The 24,936-nt window shown below is 56.0% G+C and overlaps 5 protein-coding genes across 5 annotated transcripts; 2 read left to right on the plus strand and 3 right to left on the minus strand.

The window, feature by feature from the left end:
- Positions 1–2,389: 2,389 nt before the first annotated feature.
- PHACADRAFT_172686 (uncharacterized protein) lies at positions 2,390–4,796 on the minus strand (the record flags this gene model as incomplete). The annotated part of the gene is made up of 5 exons (XM_007394743.1): positions 3,072–4,796; positions 2,930–3,019; positions 2,740–2,880; positions 2,638–2,688; positions 2,390–2,586 (listed from the first exon to the last, which is right to left on the minus strand). Coding segments are annotated over exons 1-5 (2,175 nt in total), but the record flags the coding sequence as incomplete, so codon positions are not given.
- Positions 4,797–12,246: 7,450 nt separating this feature from the next.
- On the plus strand, positions 12,247–13,262 carry PHACADRAFT_254412 (uncharacterized protein). The gene is made up of 5 exons (XM_007394744.1): positions 12,247–12,381; positions 12,434–12,491; positions 12,541–12,694; positions 12,749–12,848; positions 12,901–13,262. The coding sequence occupies exons 1-5, from the start codon at positions 12,324–12,326 to the stop codon at positions 13,140–13,142; spliced, it is 612 nt and encodes a 203-aa protein (XP_007394806.1). The 5' UTR covers positions 12,247–12,323; the 3' UTR covers positions 13,143–13,262.
- Positions 13,263–13,684: 422 nt separating this feature from the next.
- PHACADRAFT_208146 (uncharacterized protein) lies at positions 13,685–16,959 on the minus strand. Its single transcript, XM_007394745.1, has 9 exons — positions 16,880–16,959; positions 16,764–16,829; positions 16,590–16,706; positions 16,304–16,538; positions 16,045–16,250; positions 15,823–15,993; positions 15,110–15,769; positions 14,964–15,051; positions 13,685–14,902 (listed from the first exon to the last, which is right to left on the minus strand). Exons 1-9 carry the CDS (start codon positions 16,889–16,891, stop codon positions 14,799–14,801), a joined length of 1,659 nt encoding a protein of 552 aa, XP_007394807.1. The 5' UTR covers positions 16,892–16,959; the 3' UTR covers positions 13,685–14,798.
- Positions 16,960–17,372: 413 nt separating this feature from the next.
- Positions 17,373–20,038, plus strand: PHACADRAFT_254415 (uncharacterized protein). The gene is made up of 11 exons (XM_007394746.1): positions 17,373–17,448; positions 17,501–17,836; positions 17,886–18,076; positions 18,125–18,352; positions 18,405–18,489; positions 18,550–18,727; positions 18,781–19,225; positions 19,279–19,447; positions 19,499–19,550; positions 19,605–19,695; positions 19,746–20,038. The coding sequence occupies exons 2-11, from the start codon at positions 17,672–17,674 to the stop codon at positions 19,951–19,953; spliced, it is 1,812 nt and encodes a 603-aa protein (XP_007394808.1). The 5' UTR covers positions 17,373–17,448; positions 17,501–17,671; the 3' UTR covers positions 19,954–20,038.
- A 169-nt stretch (positions 20,039–20,207) lies between these two features.
- On the minus strand, positions 20,208–21,295 carry PHACADRAFT_208148 (uncharacterized protein). The gene is made up of 2 exons (XM_007394747.1): positions 20,445–21,295; positions 20,208–20,385 (listed from the first exon to the last, which is right to left on the minus strand). The coding sequence occupies exons 1-2, from the start codon at positions 21,281–21,283 to the stop codon at positions 20,358–20,360; spliced, it is 867 nt and encodes a 288-aa protein (XP_007394809.1). The 5' UTR covers positions 21,284–21,295; the 3' UTR covers positions 20,208–20,357.
- Between the last annotated feature and the right edge of the window lie 3,641 nt (positions 21,296–24,936).

Genomic DNA, 24,936 nt, shown 5'->3' on the forward strand with positions numbered 1-24,936 from the left:
GTGGGATGCAGTTCTGTGGATTCTGTGACGCTGAGGCTCCTCCTCATATTCATGTCTAGAAGGCCCCGGTGATGATGTGCGGGATGCAGTTCTGTGAATTCTATGACGTCGAGGATCCTCCTCATGTACATGTCTAGAAGGCCTCGGCGATGGCGTGCGGGATGCTGTTCTGTGAATTCTACGACGTCGAGGATCCTCCTCATATGCATGTCTAGAAGGCCTCGGCGATGGCGTGCGGGACGTTGTCCTGTGAATTCTACGATGTCGAGGATCCTCCTCATGTGCATGTCTAGAAGACCTCGGCGATGGTGTGCGGGATGCTGTCCTGTGAATTCTGTGGAGTCTCCTGTGAGGGCTTGGAGTTCGCGAGCGAGTGGCACTAGTCACCAACACGTGAGTGGGCGAACGAGGGACTCTATGAGACGGATCAGGCACAACTATTGTGTGCGGCGAATGAGCTCGACTCGGGCTACGCTGAATTATCTGAATTGGAGACCTCGTTCGGTGGGGATCATCAGCATAGCTTATGGGAGGCGACCCCGATCTTCCTGACCTCGTCCGCGTGCGATGGGGAGCAATTACAGTTGGAAATTGTCCAGACGGCCGGCTTTCAACGATGATTGGAGCAGGCGGTCTATCCGATCCCGATGTCACGTGAATCACCGGCGGACTGCGCGACCCTCGATGCGGTACTCCGGAGTGGTATGAAGAAGAGTGAGGCCTTCTGTGCGGGTCGTACTCGGAGTGTCTAGGGCTAGAATGGGTTCTCCCTGTGTGTACGACAAACGTTGTGGGAGAACGACTCCCTGAGCGACCCCTTGAGCGGCTTCTTGAACGTCCGTACCGCCCACTATCGCGACTACGCTGGAAGATCACTGGGCCAGTTGGCGGGGGAACAGGAAGAACAGTACTCGGCTGTGCCGGCGGAGGTTGTGAAGGTATCTGGACAATGTGTGGTTGCGGAAAACCGGGCGGAGGAGGCTGTACGATCACCTGAGGAGGCGTCCGAGGAACCTCATATGCCGATTCGATTCTGGATGGTGACCTTCGCGGGGACCTTCGTGGTGAGCTTCGTGGCGACCTGCGTGGCGACCTGCGGGGTGACCTGCGTGATGAGCGGGAAGGAGAATGTGAGTAGTCGGACCGTGTCCTCCCCGATGGGCGGTAGCGCACAATTGATGGAGATTGACTACGTGAATGCGAATATTCACGCGAGCGTTGCGGAGATCGCTGTACGATCACCGTCACGGGAGCTTGGCCTGACGGTGCTCTTTCAGGTTGCCTGATGACATCTGGTGAGAAGCCTCCTGGTGGCTGTGACGGTGAACCACTCATAGGAGGCCGGACATAGATCGCTGGTCCTTCAGGTCCAACTCCAGGAGCAGCCTGGGGCTGCTGGGGAGTAATGATGATACGCGGTCCAGCAGATCCCGAGGGTTGTGCAACACCACTTGGAGGAATGATTATTGGCTGGGGAGAGCCCGGAGAAACACCCCCTGGAGAAATAATGAACGGCTGGGTACCGCTTGGAGGGACGCCACCTGGTGGGATGCCTTCAGAATACCGTTCTCCTGGTGGCGGAAGCTGAATGTGGATTTCATGTTCAGAAGGCTGACTCTCATAGCTGCTACCTGGTTCTGAAGTTGGAAGACGAACGAGAGTAGGATCTGGCATTGGATAACGGGGCCTTTCACCTGGAGGCGGTATGTAGTGCGGCGCGCCTTCACCCTCATAGCTCGCGGGCCGCCCATCCCCATAGCCTGCTGGTCGCCCATCGTCATAGCTCGCTGTTCGCCCATCATCGTAGCTCGCTGGTCGCTCGCCTTCATAGCGCGTTGGTCGTTCATGGCCTCGGGGAGGCCTTGGAGCTGGTCTGCCATCGCTCAGGTACGATAGATCAGAGGACCCGGTGGGGGTGGGAGATAGCGAGGGTCGGGTAGGGACGACTGCAGGCTCGTCTGGCGAGTACTCGGCCTGCGGCCTAGGGCGGCGACGATGTGGTCCTTCCTCTTCGATATACCCTGGTACAACCGGAACGCCTGAGGGCCGCTGGACGGATTCTGGACGATCAGGTATGACAGGGGGGAAACCGGGGCTTGGCGTCGGCATTGACGGAGGAAATGGCGGTCTGCCATACGGCAGGTCCGGGATGAAGCCAAGAGGAAACGGTTGTGTGCCAGGTACGACACCAGGAATTACAGGCTGTTCCGGCTGGGGCATGGGTACAACGGGAGGGTGGACCAGGGAGGGGCCACCGGGCTGTACACTCCCCGGAGGAAATACAAAAGTCTGTGGCGTCTGGCTAGGAGGACCAGAAGGTGCAGGTGGTACACCAGGTGCCGCAGGTCCTTGAGTTGGTGTCTATCAGAAGAATTGCACAGCCATTTTCAATGAACGCCTACCTTGTCCTTGAGTGTTTAGCACTTGCAATAATAGGTCTCGTAGTTGGTCTACGCGAGCAGCTACAGCGCGAATCTCCGATTGTCGGTCTTGAACATCTCGACCTAGCCAATCATTCAGTGCTCGCAGGTACCTCATAATCTCGCGTTGCTGGTCGATCGACGCAGTCTGAGCGACCCGTTGGTCCTGCGTGTGGAGTAAGCCTCGCAAACACCAAGCCATAGGAGTATGCCTTACACGAAGAAGCTCCACTATGCCTTCAATACCACCAGGCGGTAGCACAAATGCCTGAAAACTACTATCAGCTGGGTAGAATGTCAGGCCACCGCATGAGCTTACAGGTTGGACCCCTGGCTGCGCACCAGTTGGGACAGCGCCCGGAGGAACAGTGAAATCTCCAGGCGGTGGAACACCAGGCGGAAGAGGTCCTCCTGGAACGAAGTCTCCAGGCGGTGGGACACCGGGAGGAAGAGGTCCCCCCTGGCGAAGTGTCAATGCTGGCGATCAAGAAACAAGCAAAGAAACGTACCGGTGGCACTGCTTGACCTGTCTGATACCAGGCCTGCCCCGGTCGACGGGGAGGTTCCTGGCCAAGATCCGGAGGAGCCGAAGGTGGGCGCTGCAAAGCAGACTCGTGAGCAGGCTAAGCTGCCTCCTAAATATGCACTTACACCGTATCTAGCAGTCCCATCGCCTCCACGTCGCCGCTGCACTTCCCGAAGCATATCGATGTCCGGTCCGGTGCTTTCTGCGCCGAACATCGTCGCCGGAGTTCGAGCCCTGTCGTCCGGAGGGATACGAAAGTCCCTTGGCCCTTGGTCCGGTGGTTCAGATACCGACGGTGGTACAGACGTAAGAGGTACGGACGCAGGAGCAGGTCGGGGCCGGGGCATGGGTCGTACACGAGGAGTCCTTCGCGATCTCTCAACGAAGACAGGCTCAGGGATGGGCACAGTCCCAGGACGAGCCGGCAATTCCACATCAAATGTCGGACTGGTACTGCGGGGCCTACCGAGACGAGGACCTGGACGGTATATCAGTGGCACCAGAGGAGGAGGAGGCTGCACAGGAGCGGCTGCCGGTGGTGGTTCACTTGCAGCGAGCTCAGCCAGGCGTTCGTCTAGGGTTGGGCCTGCGTGACGGGGAGTCGGCATGTGCACTGGAGGGATGTCTGCTCGGCTTCTGTCAAGGAAGTCGCGGAACTGGCGGAAGATCGACGATCCATCGCTGCTCTCATATTCAGACTCCTCTCTTGGGGGTGCAGGCTCAGGTGGTGGAGGCGCCACTCGTTCTACAGCGGGTGCCGCAGGTCGAGTCAACAGATCATGGAGAAGCATTTCAATCCTGCCCAGACGGTCGCTATAGTCGGGCGCACTGGGTGCGGGGTGTTGCCTGACTTCATCCAGCTTCCTGTTCGCTGCGTTCTGTCCATTTGCCAAGTTGTCGACTTCACGTCTCAGTGCGTCCAACAGTTCCCTGATATCAGATAGACCAAACGGCCGCGCGGTGGCGCTCGACACCGTAGATCCAGTAGGCGATGCAGGTTGTGGCACAGGCATCGGTACGGGCACTGTTGGTACGGGCATCCGTATGGGCATCGGCATTGACGTGGGGCTTGGTATAGGGCTCGGAGTCGCTCCACGATCGACACTCAAGGCACTTCTTGGGCGAACAGACACGTCTGACTCGCTTGGTGATGACTCCGGCGACGATGGTTCGGAACTCGACCACGATAGCGAGCGCGGCAAGGCAGGATAGGACTCCGACTCCATGAGACTCCAGTCATCCGAATGATGCGAAGACAAGAACGATGCAGAATCGCTGAGGGTCTCGGGTGACGCTCCACGGCGACGAGGAGGACTGAGATAGATTGGCTTCGGCTCAGGCGGGGCGGGCGATATCCCGATTTCTTTCATCTCAACCAACGGGGGCGGATACGCAGGACGCGGCTGGGGAGCGACAACGGTTACAGGCGGCAGTAGCGGCGGCAGTGATCCTAATTCACTACTGCTCACAACACTGCTACGTCCAACAGAGACATCTTTCACCGGCACAGGTGGAGGAGGCGCTTCGCGCTGCCGCAGCTCATCGATGAGATTGTGCAACAGGTCACGGAGCTCTTGAATTTGAGCACGGCTATCCGCACTGTCTGATCCTCTGGCATTCTCAGCGTCCTGAAGGAGCTTCATAAGCTGGTCGATGTCATCCACTGTTGCATTGCGGGGCATGATGGGAGGCTCTGGTTCTGGCAGAAGGGTTTCGAGGGTCGAGTGGATGGACGGCGTAGTCCCTCTTGGAGTCGACACACTGAGTCTCATGGATACGGAGGGCGTCGACGGAGTACGCGACGGCGGCATAGGGACCATCATCAGCGGCTACATCGAAGTGTCAATACGAAAACGCAAAAGAGTATACCAACTAAACCGCTCACAGACTGCGATGGCGTTGGTGGCGGCGACGACGAGGGCGACGAGGGCGGAGAGGTGTATAGCGATGGTTGCTCCGTCGGCGTCGGTGACGGCTGAATATCTCGTAATATCAGCGGTGGAGTAACTTGAGGTGTCAGAGTTAGAGTCATGGATCGTGGTGTCGGTGACAATGCGACCTCTCGTGGCGTTGGCGTGCGCTGAATAGTTCGCGGCGTTGGCGTCCGTTGAATAGTTCGTGGTGTCGGCGTGCGCTGGACAAATCGTGGCGTTGGCGCTGGTGTGATCTCTCGTGGTGGCGGCGGCATGTCCCGCACGATCTGCGGCGTCGGCGGCAAGGGAGGCAGGGGCGGGAGACTTGGCGACGGCAGGATCGGGCTCGGTTCGCGATAGGACGTTGACGTGACACCAAATGATGACACCTCTGACGGCTCTGGAGTTGGTGATGGCACGCTCGGAGGCGCAGACGGCGTTGGTGTAGTGGGCAAGAGCGACGAGGGCGACAAGAGCGACGAGGGTGACAAGAGTGACGAGGGTGACGAGGGCGATGGTGCAGAGATGGACGACTCAGTGATGGATATCGACGGCGTGAGACTCATCATCGAACTCGGCGAGCGCAGCGAAATGGGCGGCGACGACTGCGGTGTCATCGTCGGGTGCATGAAAGACGTCTCAATCGAAGTGTCGAGGCCTTCATGGATGGCGATGCTGGGTGCCGTTAGCGACGCGCGCAGGACGGAGGAGTCGTAGGACCTGTCAGTCTCAGCGCCCCACAGCGACTCAGGAATCGACGGGCTCGAGATGCTCGGCTGCTCTAACGTGGACGGCACCGTAAGCGAAGATGGCTCGCTCGAGCTGGTCGGCGTCACCGAAGACTCTGTGGGACTCGAGACTGTCGACGGCGTGCTGGGCAGCTGGGGCGTCCGTAAAGACGACCCGGGCGGCGACGGTCCGGAGATCGATACTGATGAGATATCTTCCACACTCGGAGGCTCCATTGTCGACGGTGAAGGTACTCTCTGATCCACGGATGGCGGCGTGAGCTCCAAATCTGATAGTAGACTGGTCGACGGGAGAGATGGGCTGTACGTCGACGGCGGTAACGGGATGTCCTTCGGCTGAATCTCAACATACGACAGTTCACTCTCCTCTGGCTCGCTCTCCTCAGGTATTGATGGCACATAAGACGGGCTTTTCATGCTGATTTCCGCCGGCTCGATCTCCGGCGTCGGTTCCAGATCCTCGATCGACACTTCCCTCTCGCTCGGTTCAGGAGTCAGGACATGGCTCGGCACGGGAGTCGGCGCGGGGGACGGGCTCACGATCGAGGCGGGGGTCGGAGTCGGGGATGGGAAAGGAGTCGGCGCGGGCTCAACAGGCCTCGGACAACGGCACTGTGCAGTCTCGTAATCGGTGGATATCTCTGAAGGACAGACTTCCGCTGTGATGTACTCGGTCGCGGCCGGTGTAGTGCACACCTCTGCAGTGATGAAGTCTGTCTCTGTCTCTGTGCGACACACGTCCGCTGTGATGAAGTCGCTCGGATGCTCCGAAGGAATGGAGGACCCAACCTCGGCTGTGATGTAGTCGGTTTCTGAAGGGATCGTCGGCAGCGAGGACAGGGACACAGAGGGGCTCTTCGCAGTGACGTACACCGACGACCCAGACGACTGCGCTGTCGACAGCTGTCTCTCCGACCCCGAAGTTACAGCACTCGGTGGATGAGATGACGCAACGGACGGTGTCGGTGTCCCGCTTCGCGTCAATTCTGAACCTGCAGAAGTTGTGTACGAGTCCGTAGTCCTTGTGAGTGTCGGCAACGTGCTGAAATCAGTGGGGTAGCTTCCCGAGGTGTACGTGTAAGAGCCAGAGCCCGAGTACGACGTCGTGTTCTCCTTGTCAGAAGACTCTTCGGTGCCCTGCGTGTTGGACGAAATTGCACTGCGAGAGCTTAAGGTACCGGTCCGCCGCCGCACCCCCCTGGACCGCGCCAAGCCGCGAGACGGAGAGACCGAGGGTGATGTTTGTTCGGTCCGTGGCCCTATGGGATGAGTCGGTGTCGGCGGACCCAGATACGAAGTTGTACTCGTGAGCCCTTGGCTCATAGTCAGCTCAATGGTCTCGTCCGTGGTGAGACTACCCGTCTGCATCTCCACTATATCCACGCCTTTGCCAGATGACGACGCAGAGTACCAGCTCGTTGTCGGCGTCCGCGTCGTTCCTGTCGCAGAGAAGAAATTGTCATCCGACAATGACGTTGACGTCTCTGTCCCGCGGGGCCTCGACCTCGATCTCGGGGGTGAGGCGAAAGACACTGGACTCCCGAGCCGTGGGCCGCTAGAGATCGTCACAGGAGAGTCGCCGCCCGTTGGGTGCGTGGCCAAGCCTATGCCAAATCCTAGGCTGTGTCGAGCCCTCGCACGCCGGACAGCAGAGTCGATCTCTTCACTGAGGTCGGTCATAGAACTCGTTCGCCTGAGCGAGCTCATCCTACTCGGCGGGATGACACGCGGATCAGCATGGGGCAGATACGTCTGATTGTCCACAGCATTGTCGTCTATCGCCCTCAATTGGCCTGCTGCAGCGGATGGCCGGCGTGACAAAGAGCTTGACCCAGAGAGGGACACGAGTTCAGCGAGATCTGCGCTGTGCAAAGGCGAGATATACGTCGTTGACGCAGAACCAGCCCCGGACACGCGCGAAGAACCACTTTGCATCGAGCCAATCGTCCGGATGGAGCCTTGTGGCGACCGGGTGCTGGATCGATCGGGAATAGTGATCGGACGATCCAACGCATCCCTAAAGAATTCATCAACTTCAGTGCTGTCTTCAGATACCGCGAAAGCAAGCTGCATACCGAATGGCGTTGATCCAAGCCAATCTTTCTCTGGGAGAGTCTGTGCCCAAGCGTTCGGTGCCGTCATCATACATAAGATGGAAGGGCGAGAGCATCTCCATTAGGCCTTCTTCGCCGGACTGCTTGCTTTGTTCCCTTGCAGCGATCGCACCAATGTCGTCGGAGGCTTGAGGGTGTTGAGGAGAGAGTGCGGTGCCAACCGAGACGCAGTTGAGGAGGTCAAGCATGATCGTGCCTCGTCGTCCTCCAGGGACGATCCAGGTAAGGGCGAGCATGTGCGGATACAGAACTGCTTGGCATCGTCTCCAGCGGTAAGGCGGCAATTCGTGTACGTTGAGATACCACAGCAAGCCAATATTGAGGGGCTGATACAAAGCAAAGTCAACGTTGGTCACGGCGCGGAAGGACGAGACGCAAGAAACGCGAGCGATCAACGCGTCCAGAAAAGGCAACTCACCTCGCCCGTCTCACCAAGCTGTGAAACATCGAATGGAGGAGGAATTGGGTCAGCAGGAAGCGGTGTGCCCTCCGTGCGCGAAGCGTCTGTGACACTCGGGCTGGCATCAGGACGAGCTGGTCCGCGTCCGCGTTCAGGAGTGCCCGCAATACTGGGGGTAACCGAGCGGCGATTCCGCCTGGCACGACCCTCGGAACGTGATGGTGAGGCTGGCTGGGCCTTGCGGAGCACTGGAGTCTTGGCCTTAAATGCCGAGACCACATTCTTCACCTGAGCGAGAGGCGATCGGGGAGAGTCTTGAGGTCTCCGTAACGAGACCACCGACGGGTTAGCCGTCGGCGTAGCTGATGAGGTGGCCGTGGGTGAGACTGAAGCGCTGCCGGTCAAGCCCGTGAATGTCGAGCTAGCAGTGTGTGAGGGCGTGCTGCTGTAGCCGCTTACTTCCGACTGCGAACGAGAATGTGTCCCAGGCGTTCTCCTCGAGTCTCCAGAGACGGAGCTCGGCGCTCTCGGCCCAGACACTACGGAGCCTGCTCTGCTCCTCGTTGGAGAGGAAGAGCGCGAACCATAGAAACTGCTGGCCAGACCGGAAGCCGAGGCAGGCCCACCTGCGGTATAGCCGAGGCCGACGGCAGTAGCGGAGAAAGAGGGCATAGTTGGGATATACGACGTAGCCGCATATGGGCTGGGCGAGCGTGGCCCAAGCGGTGCAGGTGAGGAAGCTGTCCTGGAGTGCCCCGGGAGACTTGGCGAGATCCCCTTGGCTTCATATTGGGCTATGAGGTTGCTGACGGCTGGACGACCAGGCGTTGCGGGCTGAGTGGAAGGTTCCGTCGAGGAACGGATGTGAACGGAAGGATTCGCTACAGGTATATGAGTAGAGCGTCGAGACGGCTCTCCCAGATAGGTAGAGTACTGAGTCGCTGGTCGGCTATTACCTGCCGCGAATGAGGTGGGGCGCGAGGAGATATCTTCTGTTTGTTCAGTGATCGTGCTGAGAATGCGCCTTCCTCGGTCCAGCATGTTGTCGGAAGTAGATGGATAGCCTGCGGGGGAATTTCCCCACATATCTAGGGTCTCTTGTATCTCATCGTCGAGTTCTCCAAGTTCGGTTTCGACCTGCGCGCGGTCATACATGGACTCTTCTTCGGAGTAGGTGTATGAGTCGGAATCGGCTGTAGGTGACAAGTTGACTCTTCTCATGTGGCGGTCGGTCGAAGCATCGTCGCTGTCATACGATGAGCCGCCTTCGTCTATAAGAGCGTGTCATTCAATCGACCGGACGCAAGCGAGGGCGAGACATACAAGACTGAGAAGAAGAAGAGTGCCTTGAGGATGACAATGGCGATTGTGAGTGCCGAACAGATGTGAACGTGGCTGTGCCAAACAACGGTGAGCGAGGCCCACGTAGCGATGAGGGTGGTGTTGCAGAGTACTCGGACATGGCGTGTTATGAGCGAGGGGTTCAGATCACCATGAGAAAGCGGGAGCTCAGGTAATTAGCGAAGGTTTCCGGCAAGCTGTCAAAGTGCAAGTCGCGCGATTGGATGTCGGCTTCCGCGGTTTGCGAGGCGTCGTAGCGGGGATTGCTGGTGCTCGGATATCGAGGTGATCAAGTGTCGCGCGTCTTTTCTGCCGCCGCCGCCGCCGTCGTCGTCGTCGTCGTCGGGGGAGGTCGTGGAGAACAACCGAGGGCAATGAACGTGGGAAGCGAGGATGGTTCGGATTCGAGGGGCAGCGCGTTCGTGTGCCATCCCGTGACCGTTCGCTACCCAATCACCATCGTGCGTCTACGCTTCCTGATGCAGCGTGTTCTTGTTTATCGAGCGCGCATTCTCCATGTTCTGTGTTGCTGTGTCAACATCCCGGCCGGAAAGAATCGCATTGTATACGGTTTGGAATGGTGCTTGGCTTACAACAGAAGCGGCGCTAAGCGGCGGGGTCGGGTGTCGCAAACGACGGGGCGGACGTGTCGGGATGACATCATCGGTCCGGGGTGGGCAGCGCATCAATGGCTTGCTCAGAAGGCTGGCGGAAATCGCAACAAGTAATCATTCCGACATCCCATTGCACCAGTGAAGCGACGAATGCGTGCATGCACTCACCACCACTGCTCTGCTCAGGCTCTAGCGACAAGCTACATCTGTTGTGGGGGATTATATTATCCGGAAACTGGACATCGCGGCGTGGTAGCTGTGAGTCGACCAGGTCAGAGAGCCGCTAGTCTAATCATCGCTCAATTCCGGCAGAGGCAATGCATGCACACTTAACAGATTGAATGTGGACCGGCACGGCATTGGATCACGTACGTGACTGCCTTGAACTCGATGGTCATGGTGTTGCTAGGCGGTAAGCTGAAGCGCGGAAGGTAAATAGCCGGTCAGAGCGTCCCCCGTTTGGTCTTGAGAGTAGGCCATGGCCTCGTTGTGACCATCTACGATACTTGCCTGACAAAATATCGCCGACCGAGTTGGGCCGACGCGCGGGACAGGGCAGTTGTCGTCGCGTCATGTGCGTAACGTTCGCGTCGCTGTACATCCGGAGACATGCATTAGGAGATTATGATCCATGCTGTTTCCAGCGTAACAGTTTAAGCATAAATCAGACATTGTGACAAATAACAATAATAACAATTAATAGACAATCAGTGAAAATTCAGAACCCGCTCGCGACCGCTGGAAGGCATTTCCTGCAGCTGTTTGAGTCCACAGCTACTCAACGTAAACAAGAAACGGCTTCGCGTCCGCTACGCGATTAATTTTCTCCCGGCAGCTGTTTTCGTTGCAGGCTCGCTAGTACAGGTGGCTGGCACAATGCTTTCATGCTACCTAAACAATTGTAGGCAGGTCACTAACAGGCAATGTATGGGCAGGTATCTAAGGGGCAAGGTTGAGAATAGAGGCTAACAAATAGTAAGGAATCGTTTACTTATTTTCATATTGCTTACTCGCACAAATGGTTGAAAATGGTGGTCCTGGTGATATTTTACCAGCTTTCGACGTCAGAGCCGGAAAGCGCAAACATCCGGAGATGCGTGGGCTGTGACTTGCTGACACCATTCGTAGTACGGCTGATACGATCATAGGTCGACACTGAGTTGAGACACGTAAATTTTAATTACTGCCCTGAGAAAGATACGGAACACAATGAGGTTTAGGAGGCACTTGTATGTAGTGTATAGTCATGTTATCAAAGCCATTCACGAACTCAAGTTATCTCTCATGTGGACATTTGGCGGACGCACCGCCGAAAGTCTAAGAAGTCACGACGATACAAACCATGTGTGGCTCGCAACACTGAGCTGACAACTTGTTGAGTGGTCTTTGGTCATTCGAGAACGCTACCTGTCATGAATATTAGGTCCTGGTGGTCTAGATTGGCTAAGCAGTGTATGAGATAATCTCTGTCCGCTCATCACAATTCGTGCCCGTACCACCGAATTCGGTGCTCGTGGATTCTTAGGCACAAAATGGATCCACGTAAAGCGGATGGCGTAAGCGATTGACAAAGCGGGCGCTGTTGGGCGGATCTGCAGGGCGATGGTGAGACATGGCGTAGTCTCGACGAACGCAGGAGGGAACAGCCCAGAAAGGCTACACGGAGATGTCGTGGCCCAGGAACATCAGAACAAGCGTGTGAGAGCGTGTGATACGGTGGCCCGAATGTGGGCGCGCGCAGCGTGGGACAGCGCGACCCGTCAAATGGCAGTTCCACTCAGAGCAGTGCAACTCCCACGCCTCCAGCCAGCCGGTCTCGCCCTCGCTCTTCTGCGGTCAAATCATGCTCACCCTCATCGCTAGCATTCGCTGCATAATGGACCAGACGCTCGATCGATTTATAAAACGGAGTGTAACGGACATTACACAAGGGGCGGGCACCTTGCAAATTTCGATTTCCGAACCCTGTGTCAGGCCTTGTCCCCTTCCTTATCCTGTTTGCCCATCATTCTGCACCTGCAAGACACACCACCTGAAACCAGATCGGGATGTGCTTCCCCAGCAAACGACAGAAAAATAACCTCTCAGACGATAACCCTAGGCAGCCGGCGCCGGAGCCTATAAAAGCCCAGGAACCTCCAGTTGCTCAACCCTCAACAGCCCCTCCATCCGCTTCTGAACCAACACCTGCTCCAGCACCCGCATCCGCACCTGCGCCAGCTACCGAAACCACTCCAGCTACAGACATGTCTTCCCCTAGAGTCGCCATTATTATCTACTCTATGTACGGTCACGTCGCCAAGCGTATGTTTACTAGCTGTGTTCCCCCCTCCTATCACTGATCCTCTATGTACAGTGGCCGAGGCCGAGAAGGCTGGCATTGAACAGGCTGGCGGCTCCGCAACCATCTTCCAGTGCGTATCCTTGGCTCCCTATTTCGACCCTCTGCTCATGCTCTCTCAGGATTGCCGAGACGCTCCCTGACGAGGTCCTCGCGAAGATGCACGCCCCTGCCAAGCCAAACTACCCCGTCCTGAACGCCGACCAGCTGACCCAGTACGACGCGTTCATCTTTGGTATCCCCACTCGTTATGGTAACTTCCCCGCTCAGTGGAAGGTGCGCGAGTTTCTGTCTCTACTAACAGCTTCCGGAGCTGATGTTGCGTTTCAGGTCTTCTGGGACCAGACCGGCGGCCTCTGGGGGGCAGGTGCTCTCGCCGGCAAGTATGCCGCTGCCTTTGTTTCCACGGGTACGCCAGGTGGAGGCCAGGGTGCGTATTGCTGCCCCTTTCCCGCTTGCACGCACGCTGACCCTCGCCGCAGAGTCCACCATCCTCAACAGTATCTCCACGCTCACGCACCACGGCATTATATTTGTGCCCCTCGGCTACAGCACCACCTTCTCCCAGCTCTCGAACCTCTCTGAGCCCCATGGCGGCTCCCCGTGGGGCGCAGGCTCTTTCGCCGGCGCCGACGGCTCGCGCTCTCCATCTGCGCTTGAGCTCGAGATTGCGACCCTTCAGGGCAAGCAGTTCTGGAACATCGTCAAGAAGGTCACCTTCTAGACATATACGAACATTGATTGTTGTATCTGGGACCCTTGGGGATCAGAGATACTGTACACAAACAGCCTGTACTATAATGTGTCGTTAAGATAGGCCATACATCAGATATCCTCCAGTCCCAGATTGCGTCGGCCTGCGAAGGGTGGCATTACTCTTGTTCTGTACGCGTCAGTATCAAGGACCCTTGATATTGCATGACTATGCTCCGTCGAAGAGTGCACGTATCAGAACGCGTCGCCCTTCGGTCTTCGGGCAGTTTACGGGCCCTGGTCGGACACTGAACGTACTGAACCTTGACGCAGCTAATGCGGTCGCGACAATCAGAACAAGACGTGCAGGTATCATTTCGTTACTATGCACATACGTCTCGTGAACGTGTTCTGACCTCGAAGCAATTATATCTGCCTTAATGCTCGCTTTGAGAAATGGTTCAGAAACTGTTGAAAGTTAGCTTTCGGCCCGATAGCCGTTTTCCCATATTGATGCGCCATATGCTAATTGAGGAAAGGCGTCGGGCCTGCGGCTCGCTCATCACCGGCGTCTTGCAACAGCGGGGCACGACTTCCTCCTGACACCTGAAGTTGTCTCCTCTACCGCCCAACACAAGCTTGGTCGCCGGTCGTCATACTTAGCATGCTGAGGCTACCACTCTCTCGCTCCGTTTCTCCTGCCCTCGCCTCGCGATATCCGTGGCGCGGGTTCGGTGCCTCATCGCGCCTGGGACGCGCCGCGCCAGCTGCACCTTCAAAACCCCTTGCTCGCTCGCACCCTCGCCTCTCTCCAATACACCGGCCAGCACACCTCCTCTCGCGCCCCTCGTTATCTCGCGCGCTCTCTACCGCCCCGCAGACTTCGTTCGCAGACCCGGAACGGCCGGAGCTCTTCTACCACCTGTTCCACCCGCCGAACGCCGCGCCCGTGTTCGCGCTGTCCTTCGTGGCCGAGGCCCCGCCGAGCCTGGACTCCTGTGCGGTGCTCGGGTGGCTCCCTGCTGCTGCTGCGGGCGAGGCGGAGGAGGCGGGGCTGAACGACTTTAGAGAGAACGGTGCGTCGCCTCTAGACGTCCTGTGCTCTAACGAAAGCGCTGACGGGCACTCCGCCCACACAGTGAAATTCTTGCAAGTCCTCCACGACTCGATCCAGTCCGCGCTTCGGGACGGTGCAGACGAAGTGCAAAAGAATGCGGCGATCCAGACACAGGAAGGCTGGATGCACATACACGGTACATCACCCTGTTGTCCCGCACCGCTTTCACCCCTTGCGCGCTGACCTTTGAGTGCTGTAGACATGCGGAACGTGCCAGCCCTCGGACGGATAGGGGACCCCGACGATATCATCGCTTCAGTGAGAGTCGAGGAAGGCCAGGTGCGTGTGCCTGCTTTGCGAGACGCGCCGAGGCCAGGCTGACACGAGATGGCCAGATCCTCGCTGAGACGTACCAGCCCATGCCCTCCTATCGCCTCTGCACAAGCGACGGCATCTTGCAGCTGACCGAAGGGCTCGCGCGCAGACTGGAAGAGACCCTCAGGGAGCGTGTCAAAGCCGAGTAGAGGCCATAGGCCGGCATCATTTCGACCCGTTTAATCTTGCACTGCATCTGCTCCGTCGGACATACACCAGAAAGGGCTGTCGCAAAAGTAGCACGTTATTTTAGAATTACAGCCCCTGCTCGATCCCTTTTACTGTATCTAATACTCTTTGCACCCACATCTCTAGAATCCTCATTTGCATCCCCGCCTCTTCTGATTCTTCAAGATCGACTGTTGGTGGTTGTCAGCGTGTCAGTTTCATTGCATCACGTAGGTGCGCAACTGCGCTCACCTTCGCCCCAAGCCTCCAAATGCTCTTTTATCGGCATGAGGAACGCGCTGCGGATGATACGAAGCGCGTCTGAGGACCGTACCCCAGTCTACCAGCCATCCTGGTCAACGCGAGAGCAAGAGGTGTACGAGAAGCAAAAACCGTACCCTATTCGTGGCGTCTCTCCGCAAAAGAACAAACAGCAGTCCTAAGGCTTCGACTAGCCGCGACGGCTCCGGCGACTCCAGGAACTCCTGCAGACTCTGCTCAATGTCACGCGCCTCAGGCAAGTTCGGCCGGAACAGGAGAGACGAGAACACGTCCATGAACGCAGGCGACGCGAAGGGGCTCGGCTCGTCCCGCGACAGCCCCTCGAGCACGGCCTCCTTCACGAGCGACACGCCCGAGACGTGCATCTGCGCCGGCGTGTCGGGGTCTGCGAGCATGTCGCCGAGGAGCTGCAACTGCAGCAGCGCCGGTGCCAGCGCGAGCACGAGCCCGAGGACGCGGAAGCTGATGTGGCGCATGTCCGCGTCGGGGTGCGCGGCGGCGAGGTGCGGCAGGATGTGCGCGAGCGGGACAGCAATGTCCGGCGAGAGTGTCGGGCGAGGTATCTGGGTGTGGAGAGGGCCCAGGGTGCTGAGGAGCAGGGCAAGGGTCTCGGCAAGCGCGGTGTTTGTCTGAATGGACGTCAGCATGACGGGGAGGAACGTTTCGAGGGTAGAGAGCGTGGGCGTGTTTGAAGAGTGGGCGAGCAGGATCAGGTTGCCGATAGAGGGGTACATTACAATGCGGTTCTCGCTAATGTCAATCTGGCGAAGAATGGCCTGATGCCCGCGGACTTCAGCGAAGATCAGCGACTTGGAGCTAGGCATCATACCCATGTGTTGTGCACGATATCACACCCTCTGCCTGTCAGCTCAGAAGAGCTTTCCTGGTTCGGCATGATCAGGCGAGGATATTGTTTCTCAAAAGCTCTCTGTGCAATGCCCGCATCAAGCTGATTGGCGAACACCTCCAGGGAATGTGTGATCAACTTGTAAAACATGTCCTGTTTCCCTGGTTCAATAAGATAGCTTTAATGGTTCGGATGAGGACTTACCGTTGGCGGGTCTGCGTCACCCAACTGGCTATCCGCTGCCCAGGGTGCTACGAACCGAACGAGTTCAGCTGTCTGTAGAAGTATATCCTGTGCGTCTTGCGGAGTGTAGTTCGGCGCATTGTGTGACAGCAGAGTGTTGAGCTGGGAGAAAATAGGCTTCAGAATGTCTTCGGATGTTTGTTTGCCTTTTCGGAGACGAGGTATGGCTAAATTATTACTATTAAGCTATTCGACAGATTCCGTGAGACGTATGGGATACCTTGCGTGTAGATCTTGAGAAGACGTTCAGTTTGTCTACCTAGACTGGCTTCTATATTGGCCGTATCATCGTCACTCTCATTATAGTAACAGTGAATACCCTGGAGACGTTCTGTGCATTCCTGCGCGGCGACTACCAGTTCTTTGGCATTGCATCTGGTGGAGATGATGTCTAGAAGACCATTGACCGTGGCATAGGATAAAGGTAATAGTATGGGAATGGCTGCGACGACATCCTGTAACACATTGAAATTAAGTGTTATACAAGTAAGGTGTCAAGTACTCACCATCTCGTATAGGAGTTGTGATGCGTTCACCGCATCGCGGAAATGGCCCAAGGTCTGCTCTGGATCTTTGGCTCGGATAGCTCTGACAAGTAGAGATTGCAACATCTCAGACGGAACCTAAAACCGCTACTATTAGTATTGTCATCAGTCTGAGGGATATGTCGATAACAGCACACTGTCGGAAAACTCGTCCTCGGAGATGTTTAGCTCATCCCGAAGCCCCTCGAAGGCATTCTCAGGCTGGCAACATGATGAGGCAGAGACCGTTTAGTGATGAGCATATGACCAACATCAGCAGACATAAGTTTCGCAGCGTTCTTCTTAGCGATGAGACAGTGGATGAGCCTCTGACTAGCGGATGTACCAGGATGCAGAGAGACAAGGACGAGGACGGTAAGTCCCGCCAGGCGTGATCGCGATCAGCTTTGTGGCGGTGAGATCAGATCGCTTTGGTTATCACATGTGCCGCAGATGAGCAAGCGTTCGGTTCTCGCTTCCGCCCTTCTCTCTCTGACACATTCTCCCCGGCTGTCATGCACACCGCCCCCTAAGCGCGTCTGCATAGTTCTTGGATATATAAGCTAATCCCGTCATGTCTCTGCGGGCGACACTGGACAATCTGTCGCGACTACCCCGCGCGCAGCGCAGCGCGATCGTTCTCGCAACTCTTGCACTTCTCGTCCTCAGAGGTCGACTGCTCCAACTACCACAGGAGGCTCTAGCAAGTATATTGGGGCGGACGCATGCAAGAGCTATTGCGACTCAGGAGGAACTCGAGAGGGCGCTACAGCAGGTGTACGAGAGGGCGCCGGACGGGAGCAAGGTCTTGCTGGTGCCACATCGCCATCAGATATCCAAGGTGCGCCATCCACACACTGACACCGCCACATATCTCTAATCTATACACCAAGGTTCCGATAATCCCTACGCCATCAGAAGTATTGAAGGCAGATGCACGGCGCTTTCCACTCGCGCCCCCGACTCACAAGCCGAATTTGGACAAGACATTCCTACGCCAACTGCGTGCCATTATCCGCATCGCTTTCCGTTCATGGCACTCAAAAGAGTCTCTTATCCTCTTTATGCACTCGTCCTTCCTTGTCTTGCGGACAGTACTTAGTGTCGGTGTGGCAAAGCTCGACGGAAGACTGGTGCGCGATATTGTCAGTGCGGATGGGACGAGCTTCCTGAAGGGCCTTGGGTTGTGGTTTATCCTCGCTGTTCCGAGCACGTATACAAACACCATGGTGAGTCGTACATTTCTGGGGAGCTTGGTCGGAACTGAGATCTCGTCAGATTCATCACCTCCAAGCAAAGCTGTCCCTCCGCCTACGCACGAAACTGACACGTTACACCCATGACCTGTACTTATCTTCCGCGCCCGACCTCCGTTACTACCGAGTTGGACAAGAAGGAGGTCTTGATGGAGTAGACCAATACATAACGTCCGACATATCCGCGTTTTGTGACGCGTTCTCTCAAGTCTAGTGAGCCAACCTCGATACGTATACTGCATCCTACTGACACCCAACCAGCGGAAACGTCTTGAAGCCATCACTTGACCTGTTCTTCTTCACTTCACAGCTGTCGCGCACGTTAGGCGTGCGTGGTACGCTGCTGCTCTTCCTCAACTACTACGCCACCGTCAAGATTCTCCGCGCGGTTACACCAGCATTTGGCCGATTGGCTGCGGTAGAAGCAAGACTGGAGGGAGAGTATCGTGCCGGGATGGGCAGAGTTGGACGTGAGAGCGAGGAGGTCGCGTAAGTCGTTGCAACAATTTCCAATGCGGACATCACATGAGACGTTCTGTAGGTTCTACAATGGTGGGCCCAGAGAACGAGAAATTCTCTGGCGTGCGTATCGACGTCTCGTCAAGCATATCAATTCTATCTACAAGGTCCGTATCACTGTTTTCTCATTCAAATATCAATTATTGATATGTCGTATGTAACGTCAGATCCGCATAGCTTACGAGTGGACGGAGGACTACGTGATCAAGTACCTTTGGAGTGCTGCTGGATACGCCCTGATAGCAGTCCCTGTCTTGCTAACAAGACGAAGAAACGTCGCTATACAGACCGGCAGCGCATCAGGCGAACGCAGCATTGACGACCAAGTTGCCAACCGCACAGAGAGTGCGTTATTACCTTTGTCTCTGATCGGCTGCTATGCTCATCTGTCATCATAGCGTACATCTCTTCACGGCGACTATTGCTTTCGTTGGCCGACGCAGGTGGTCGCCTCATGTACGCATATAAGGACCTGCTCGAGCTTGCGGGCCTCACCACGCGCCTGTACACCCTTCTCTCGACCTTGCACTCCCTCAAGCCCCTGCCGACTCCCGCAGACGAGGGCGACGTCGTTGCACTATCAGAAGTCGACGTCAGCGTCCCAGCGAACTCTGTGACGGGCGTCCCACTTGTCCTCGTCCGCAAGCTGTCGCTGTCGCTACGCGCGGGCGAGCATCTGATGATCACGGGGAGCAACGGCGTCGGAAAGACTGCTGTCGCGAGAGTTATCGCGGGGCTGTGGACTGCCCAGGGTGGAGGTGAGGTCAGGCGGCCTTCGGGGAAGAAGGGCGTGCTCGTCGTCCCGCAGCGGTCCTACATGGTCGCAGGCACGTTGCTCGACCAGTAAGTGTCTTTTGTCTTCAGGCTATACGTCGGATTGATTGACTACGCGTCAGGATCATCTATCCTGACTCCTACCCCGAGTTTCTCGAATCTGGGCGGACACACGAAGAGCTCATGGAGATCCTTGCGGCTGTCAACCTTGCGTACCTCCCTGGTCGCGAAGGCGGCTGGAGCACCCGCAAGGAGTGGCGGGACGTCTTGAGTGGTGGAGAGAAGCAGCGGGTAAGTGATCTTACGCCATCTCATGGTCGCACGATCCTGACTCTGGGATAGATGGGGATGGCTCGTGTCTTCTACCACGGGCCAAAATTTGCTGTACTTGATGGTGAGCCTCCCGAACACGTTAATCACTATCGAGAATGCTGACGCTTGTCCGTAGAATGTACAAGTGCCGTGTCGAGCGACGTCGAAGGCCGGATGTACGAGCACGCCAAGTCGCTAGGCATTACTCTCATCACCATCTCCCTTCGGTCAGCATTACCTTCCTATTTATATAACGAAGGCTAACCGTCTCTTGCAGACCCTCGCTGATGAAGTACCACATGCAGCTTCTCACCATCAACGGTGACTCACAGGGCTCGTGGACACTCGCCCGCGTCGGCACCGCCGAGGAGCGCATGGGCATCGATCGGGAGATTGTGGCGCTCGAAGAGAGGCTTGCGGAGGTCGCGGGCTGGGAGCGCAGGGTGAAGGAGCTTGCGAAGGCGCTTTCTGTGCAGGAGCAGTGATAAAGCGCAATGATAACGACAGGATATATTTGCTTGTACTATCCAAAGTGCTAATAATAACAGCAGTGTATTCGTGCACTCAGATGCGCTCATATAAGAGCGGCTGCTTGTTCCAAGTCGAATAGCAACTGACATCTCTGAGTCCGAGAGTGGGCGTTCAATTGTCCGTTTCTTGTGGATACTGAGATATGTATGGTCATTTTTGCGAGGAGTAGTAGAATACTCGTGCATGCTGCCTTCTCCCACAGTCAGCAGTGCTGGCATAACATGACATGGATTGCAATACTGAAGACACATTTCGTAGCACAAGTTCGATCAGAGAAACAAGAATGACGAAAGAGCCTTCCCTTCGAGAAAGCCGAGCAAGAGAAGCCATGAAGCAAGTGACACCGACGAGATGCAAACTACAGAATCTGCGACCAAGTATCATCCCTTTGTGCATTCGTCAGAACTTTTACATGCATAAATGCAGCCAGTTTTAGAACGCTCACCTTGAGCCAAAGATCTTCCGCGTGTGATTTGCCTTCGTCTGCGCCTGTGGACGCTGGTTCTCCTTTCCGAGGATCCCGGCCTTCCGCACCCTCTTGGGACTCTTCGCAGGCGACGCCTTCTTTGCAGGACTGCCAGCTTTGATCTGCTTGAGCGGTTGGTGCGCAGCAAGTGGCTGAGTCCTAGGACGAAGAGGAAATTGTGGCTGGGGCTGAGGCTGACTGGTGGCATCAGACGGCGGGACGAGTGAGACTGGAGGCGTAGGCTTGGGCGAATGCTTCGCAGCGGTACATCTGGCCGCAGGCACCCGCAGACTGTCGACAGATATCGTACTCGGAGGAGCGAACGTAGTAAGACTAGGGCTGACTGGCGAGTGCGGCATCGGGGAGGGACGTGAGAGCACGATGTCGGGCACGGCGAATCCAGGTGTCGCCGTCTTCGGCGGGCTGTGCCACAGCGGGATGGTGCTGCTAGAGTCGCGCAGGAGACGCAGGCGCTGGATTGGCGAGCGGATGCGGAGCCGGTTCGGTGGGAGCGTCATGCCCGGGTCGACGGAGAGCAGCGAGAGACGCGACTCTGCGGTGGGGACGTCAGACGTCTGCTGGGGCAGGATGCGCAGGCGTGTCCTGCGGTGGACGCCCCAGAAGACGGAAGCGACGGCGAGGACAACGACGAAGATGAGGGCGCAAGTGGCCAGGAACGGGCCAAGCGAGCCGTCGAGGGGGTCCGTATGCGAATGGAGGCCTTGTCCCGCGCTCAGACTCGCGTCGTCGCGTTTAGACATTGCCGTTGGCGCCGCGATAGAGGACTGCAGGTGGATTGCCGATGGCACAGAGAGCATGTCGAAATGCGTAGTCCTGCAATGGGACCAGAGGGAAGGTACTCCTGGAGGTACGAGAGGCATCCGACCATCGTTTCATACGGCGAGGCTGACAACTTGTCAGCCAGTTCTGGCCCTGGCGCGATCACAAACAAGCGGGCCAGGCTCTAATAATCATGTCATGCTTGACAGTGCTGCGGCTGGCGAGACCCTTTCTGAGAGTCTCCCCAATGTTACGATAGTTACTGCGTAAGCCGGAAGCTCTGGGCCTGTTCATGCTGTGGGGTTGTCCACAGCTGCACGGATGAGACTGTGGGGCTCAAGATCTGGCGGATTTTGTGATTCGGGGTATCGTGATCTTTGAGCGTTGGTTTTTGTCTGAGATTCGTCCGACCGAAATCATGATTCTGTCCAATGCGAAATACACCCGATCCGAGATCTCCACACCACAGTTTGGCGCCCACCGAGCCTCAGGCCTCAGCACAGGGTGGTAAGCGCAGTTTTTTTCTTGAGAAAACTCAGGGAAAAGCAGCTAAACAAGGCCCCGTTATTCCTCGATTCCACGCCGATGCAAACTGAGGAGAAACTGGTGCAAAACCAGCCAAAATGGTCTAAAACACAGTAAAACTGGCGGAAAACTGAGTTTTGCCTTCGGTTCTTTTCAAGTGAAAACCGGAGAAAGTTGGGGCCTTGTTCAATCAGTTTTTGGCCAATTTTACGCCGGAAAAAAGCGCGCTTACCACCCAGTGCAGAGCACACGTCCGTTCGAGTTGCATTCCGTACTTAGAAGTCCACACTCAACGGCAGGAGACTACATTAGAACATATGTATGATCTCAACTGGGGTAGTAAGCTGCAATAGATGCCGGAGTAACAGGCTACGAGGCGGAGAAAAGCTCATCGTCAAGCTCGCTGGTACCTTCGGTCCTCATAGACAGGGCCGGAACGCTATCGCCGTCGTCCTCAAGGAAACCACCACCTAGAGCTCTCCAGCTAGAATTTGGTCAGAGGTTATCAGTGCTAGGAGAAGATTTGGTGGCGGAAACACGAGCTCACCGAGAAGATCATCCGGAGAGGCGTCGTGAAATAGATCGCTAAATGCCGGCTCACCCCATGTCTCCGAATCAGAGTCTGCTTCGGCGTCGGGTTATCCGAGAGTGTTGGGTCTGCAAGGCGCATTTCTGCTTGCGCCGGTAGGGATCTCATAGGAGAATGAAGTGGGCTTGACTGCCCGAGGCCCCGAGTCGGCCGGCCCAGTTGTCAAATATCTGGTCGGGCGGGTCACTAGGTAGCTGCGGTCCATGGACAGAGCCTAATGGGTTCACTTCTAGGAGTTGGTCGAAAGCCGCAGTCTGATTAGCCCCGGGCAGCTCAAAGTCTCCGAGAGCGACTGGTGTATGCGGCCGAAGCGGTTGGCATGGTACGTCTGGTGATCTTGATAAGGTGAACTCTGTGCCAAAGGTGCTGTGTAGAGATAGAGCTGGAAGGTGATTGGTGGGTCAATAGCTCTCAGGTGGAGATGAAGGCGGCAAGGGCGAATCGGCGCGGTTCAGACTCGGAGACGCGTTCGACACATCTGGGACATGGGCGGGCACAGGTTCAAATAGATCACTTTCAACACGGCCGTTGAGCCCGCGTACTTGTCTTGTGTGACGTGCGCTTGCTTCGTGGTGAAGAGCTTCCCGAAGTGACATGCCTAGTTCTCCGCAGACAGTGCAGTCGAAGCCATACCGACGACCGCTTCTGAAGACTGGGGTCTCGTTAGTGAGGTCTGGGTGACCGTGTGCAGGCTAGAATCTCGTAGTACTTATATTGTGGCTCAATAAAACCATCTTCTGTGAGTGCCACACTGGTCTCATCGGGCTCATGCTCAGGCTGTCGACGCTTCATGTCATCTCACGACGGCAGTCAGTGCTGCGAGCACAGAGACTCGTTTGCACAAGTCTTAGGCGCAGAATTCTTAGCACACAGACTCCTGATTCATTGGTGCAGAGAATATTGGCAGATTCTCGAATGCGGAGTATCTTGAGACTTGTGTGACATGGTCAGACAAAAACCAATGCTCAATGATCAGATTCCCGAATGACCGAAATCACGCCCGCGTGATTTTCAATATCTCTCAGATACTGTCACCTCAGTCTCATCCGTGCAGCTGTGTCCGAGACTCGGTCAGCGATGCACAGCCAGAAAAACATGAAACCACAACATCACGCACGAACTTTCAGACGACATACGTCAGGAAGAGCCTGCGATCCGTGAAGACCCGTATTGGTATTTCATCGTCGTTCCACCCGACTCGGAGATGCTGAGGAGTTCGAGCAGCTGGATAGGTGCATTTGACTGCGATATCACACGACCTGGTGGCATGAACAGCTCGGGTATGCGTGCAAAGCTTTGAATTTTTCGAGCGCAAGTCGATACAGTCGTCTTCGTCGTCGTCTGTTGCGGTACCGGGACCGGGAATCGAAAACGAATTTGGCGGAGAGAGATAAGATAAACGCGCGTAGCCGATCCTGCTGCCCCGATTCCTCCCCAACGATTCTCCGCCTGGACCGGTCCACTGCTCGGTCGCATACACTGTGCGTTGTTCGCCATCGACCGTCATGCATGTTCTGCAGCAGCTTCGTTGCGGAGTAGTCTGTAGTAAGGGAGAGCGAACGTACGTGCTGCGCAATTCAGGAATGAAATATAGCTGACGGCGGGATGGGACGACAGCAGGTTAGAGTTGCTGTAGGCGCCCTGGCTTTGCCATCCTCCCCAACACTACGGGCATGAGCTGGTTTCAGATCACCTGAAATGTCCTGGTCAAGCCATCAAAACTGTTTCATTTTCGAAGACTTAACCGGGGCTTTCTGGTGTCCCAAAATGATAGATTTGCTACCACTTTCGTAGCCATTTGCGGTGCAGGAAAATGATAAATTTTGTGTAGCCTGAAATGAACCTGAAATGACTCAATATGGCTACATTTCAGTACAGCAAAGAGTTCATGTTTCAGGAGACTTTGTGGCGCTATTCAGGACATCTGAAAGAACATATGTAGAAATCATTCCTACCTCATGTTTGCAATGAGGAAAGGTCCGGGCAAGGAAAACTTTTAATGGTTCTAAAATTACCATTTACGGCAAATTTATAGTACATTTCTAGGACGTTTCTGACTTATCTCAGGTAAAAATCTTCTAGCTCATACACAGCTGCACGGATGAGACTGTGGAGCTCAAGATCTGGCAAATTTTGGGATCCGGACTATCGTGATCTTTGAGGCTTGGTTTTCATCTGAGATTCGTACGACCGAAATCATGATTTTGTGCAATGCGAAATCCGCCCCGATCCGAGATCTCCCCGCAACAGAATGGCGCCCACAGAGCCTCAGAGCTCACGTTCGTTCGTGTTCGATACATAAAAGTGCACATTGAATGATGGGAGACTACAATAGAACATATATATAACCTAGGCTGCAGGATATTGAGCCATGGCGGATGCTGGAGCAGCAGGCTGCAGGATATTGAGCCATGGCGGATGCTGGAGCAGCAGGCTGCAGGATGGAGAACGGTCCATCATCAAGCTCACTGGTACCTTTGCCCCCACAAGACCGGTATGCTGCCAGTATCGTGGTCATCCTCAAGGAGACACTGCATCTCCAAATCAGGTTTTGCTTTGGGTACCTAGAGCTATCTG

The sequence above is a fragment of the Phanerochaete carnosa genome (assembly GCF_000300595.1).
Source record: "Phanerochaete carnosa HHB-10118-sp unplaced genomic scaffold PHACAscaffold_4, whole genome shotgun sequence".
Classification (NCBI taxonomy): domain Eukaryota; kingdom Fungi; phylum Basidiomycota; class Agaricomycetes; order Polyporales; family Phanerochaetaceae; genus Phanerochaete; species Phanerochaete carnosa.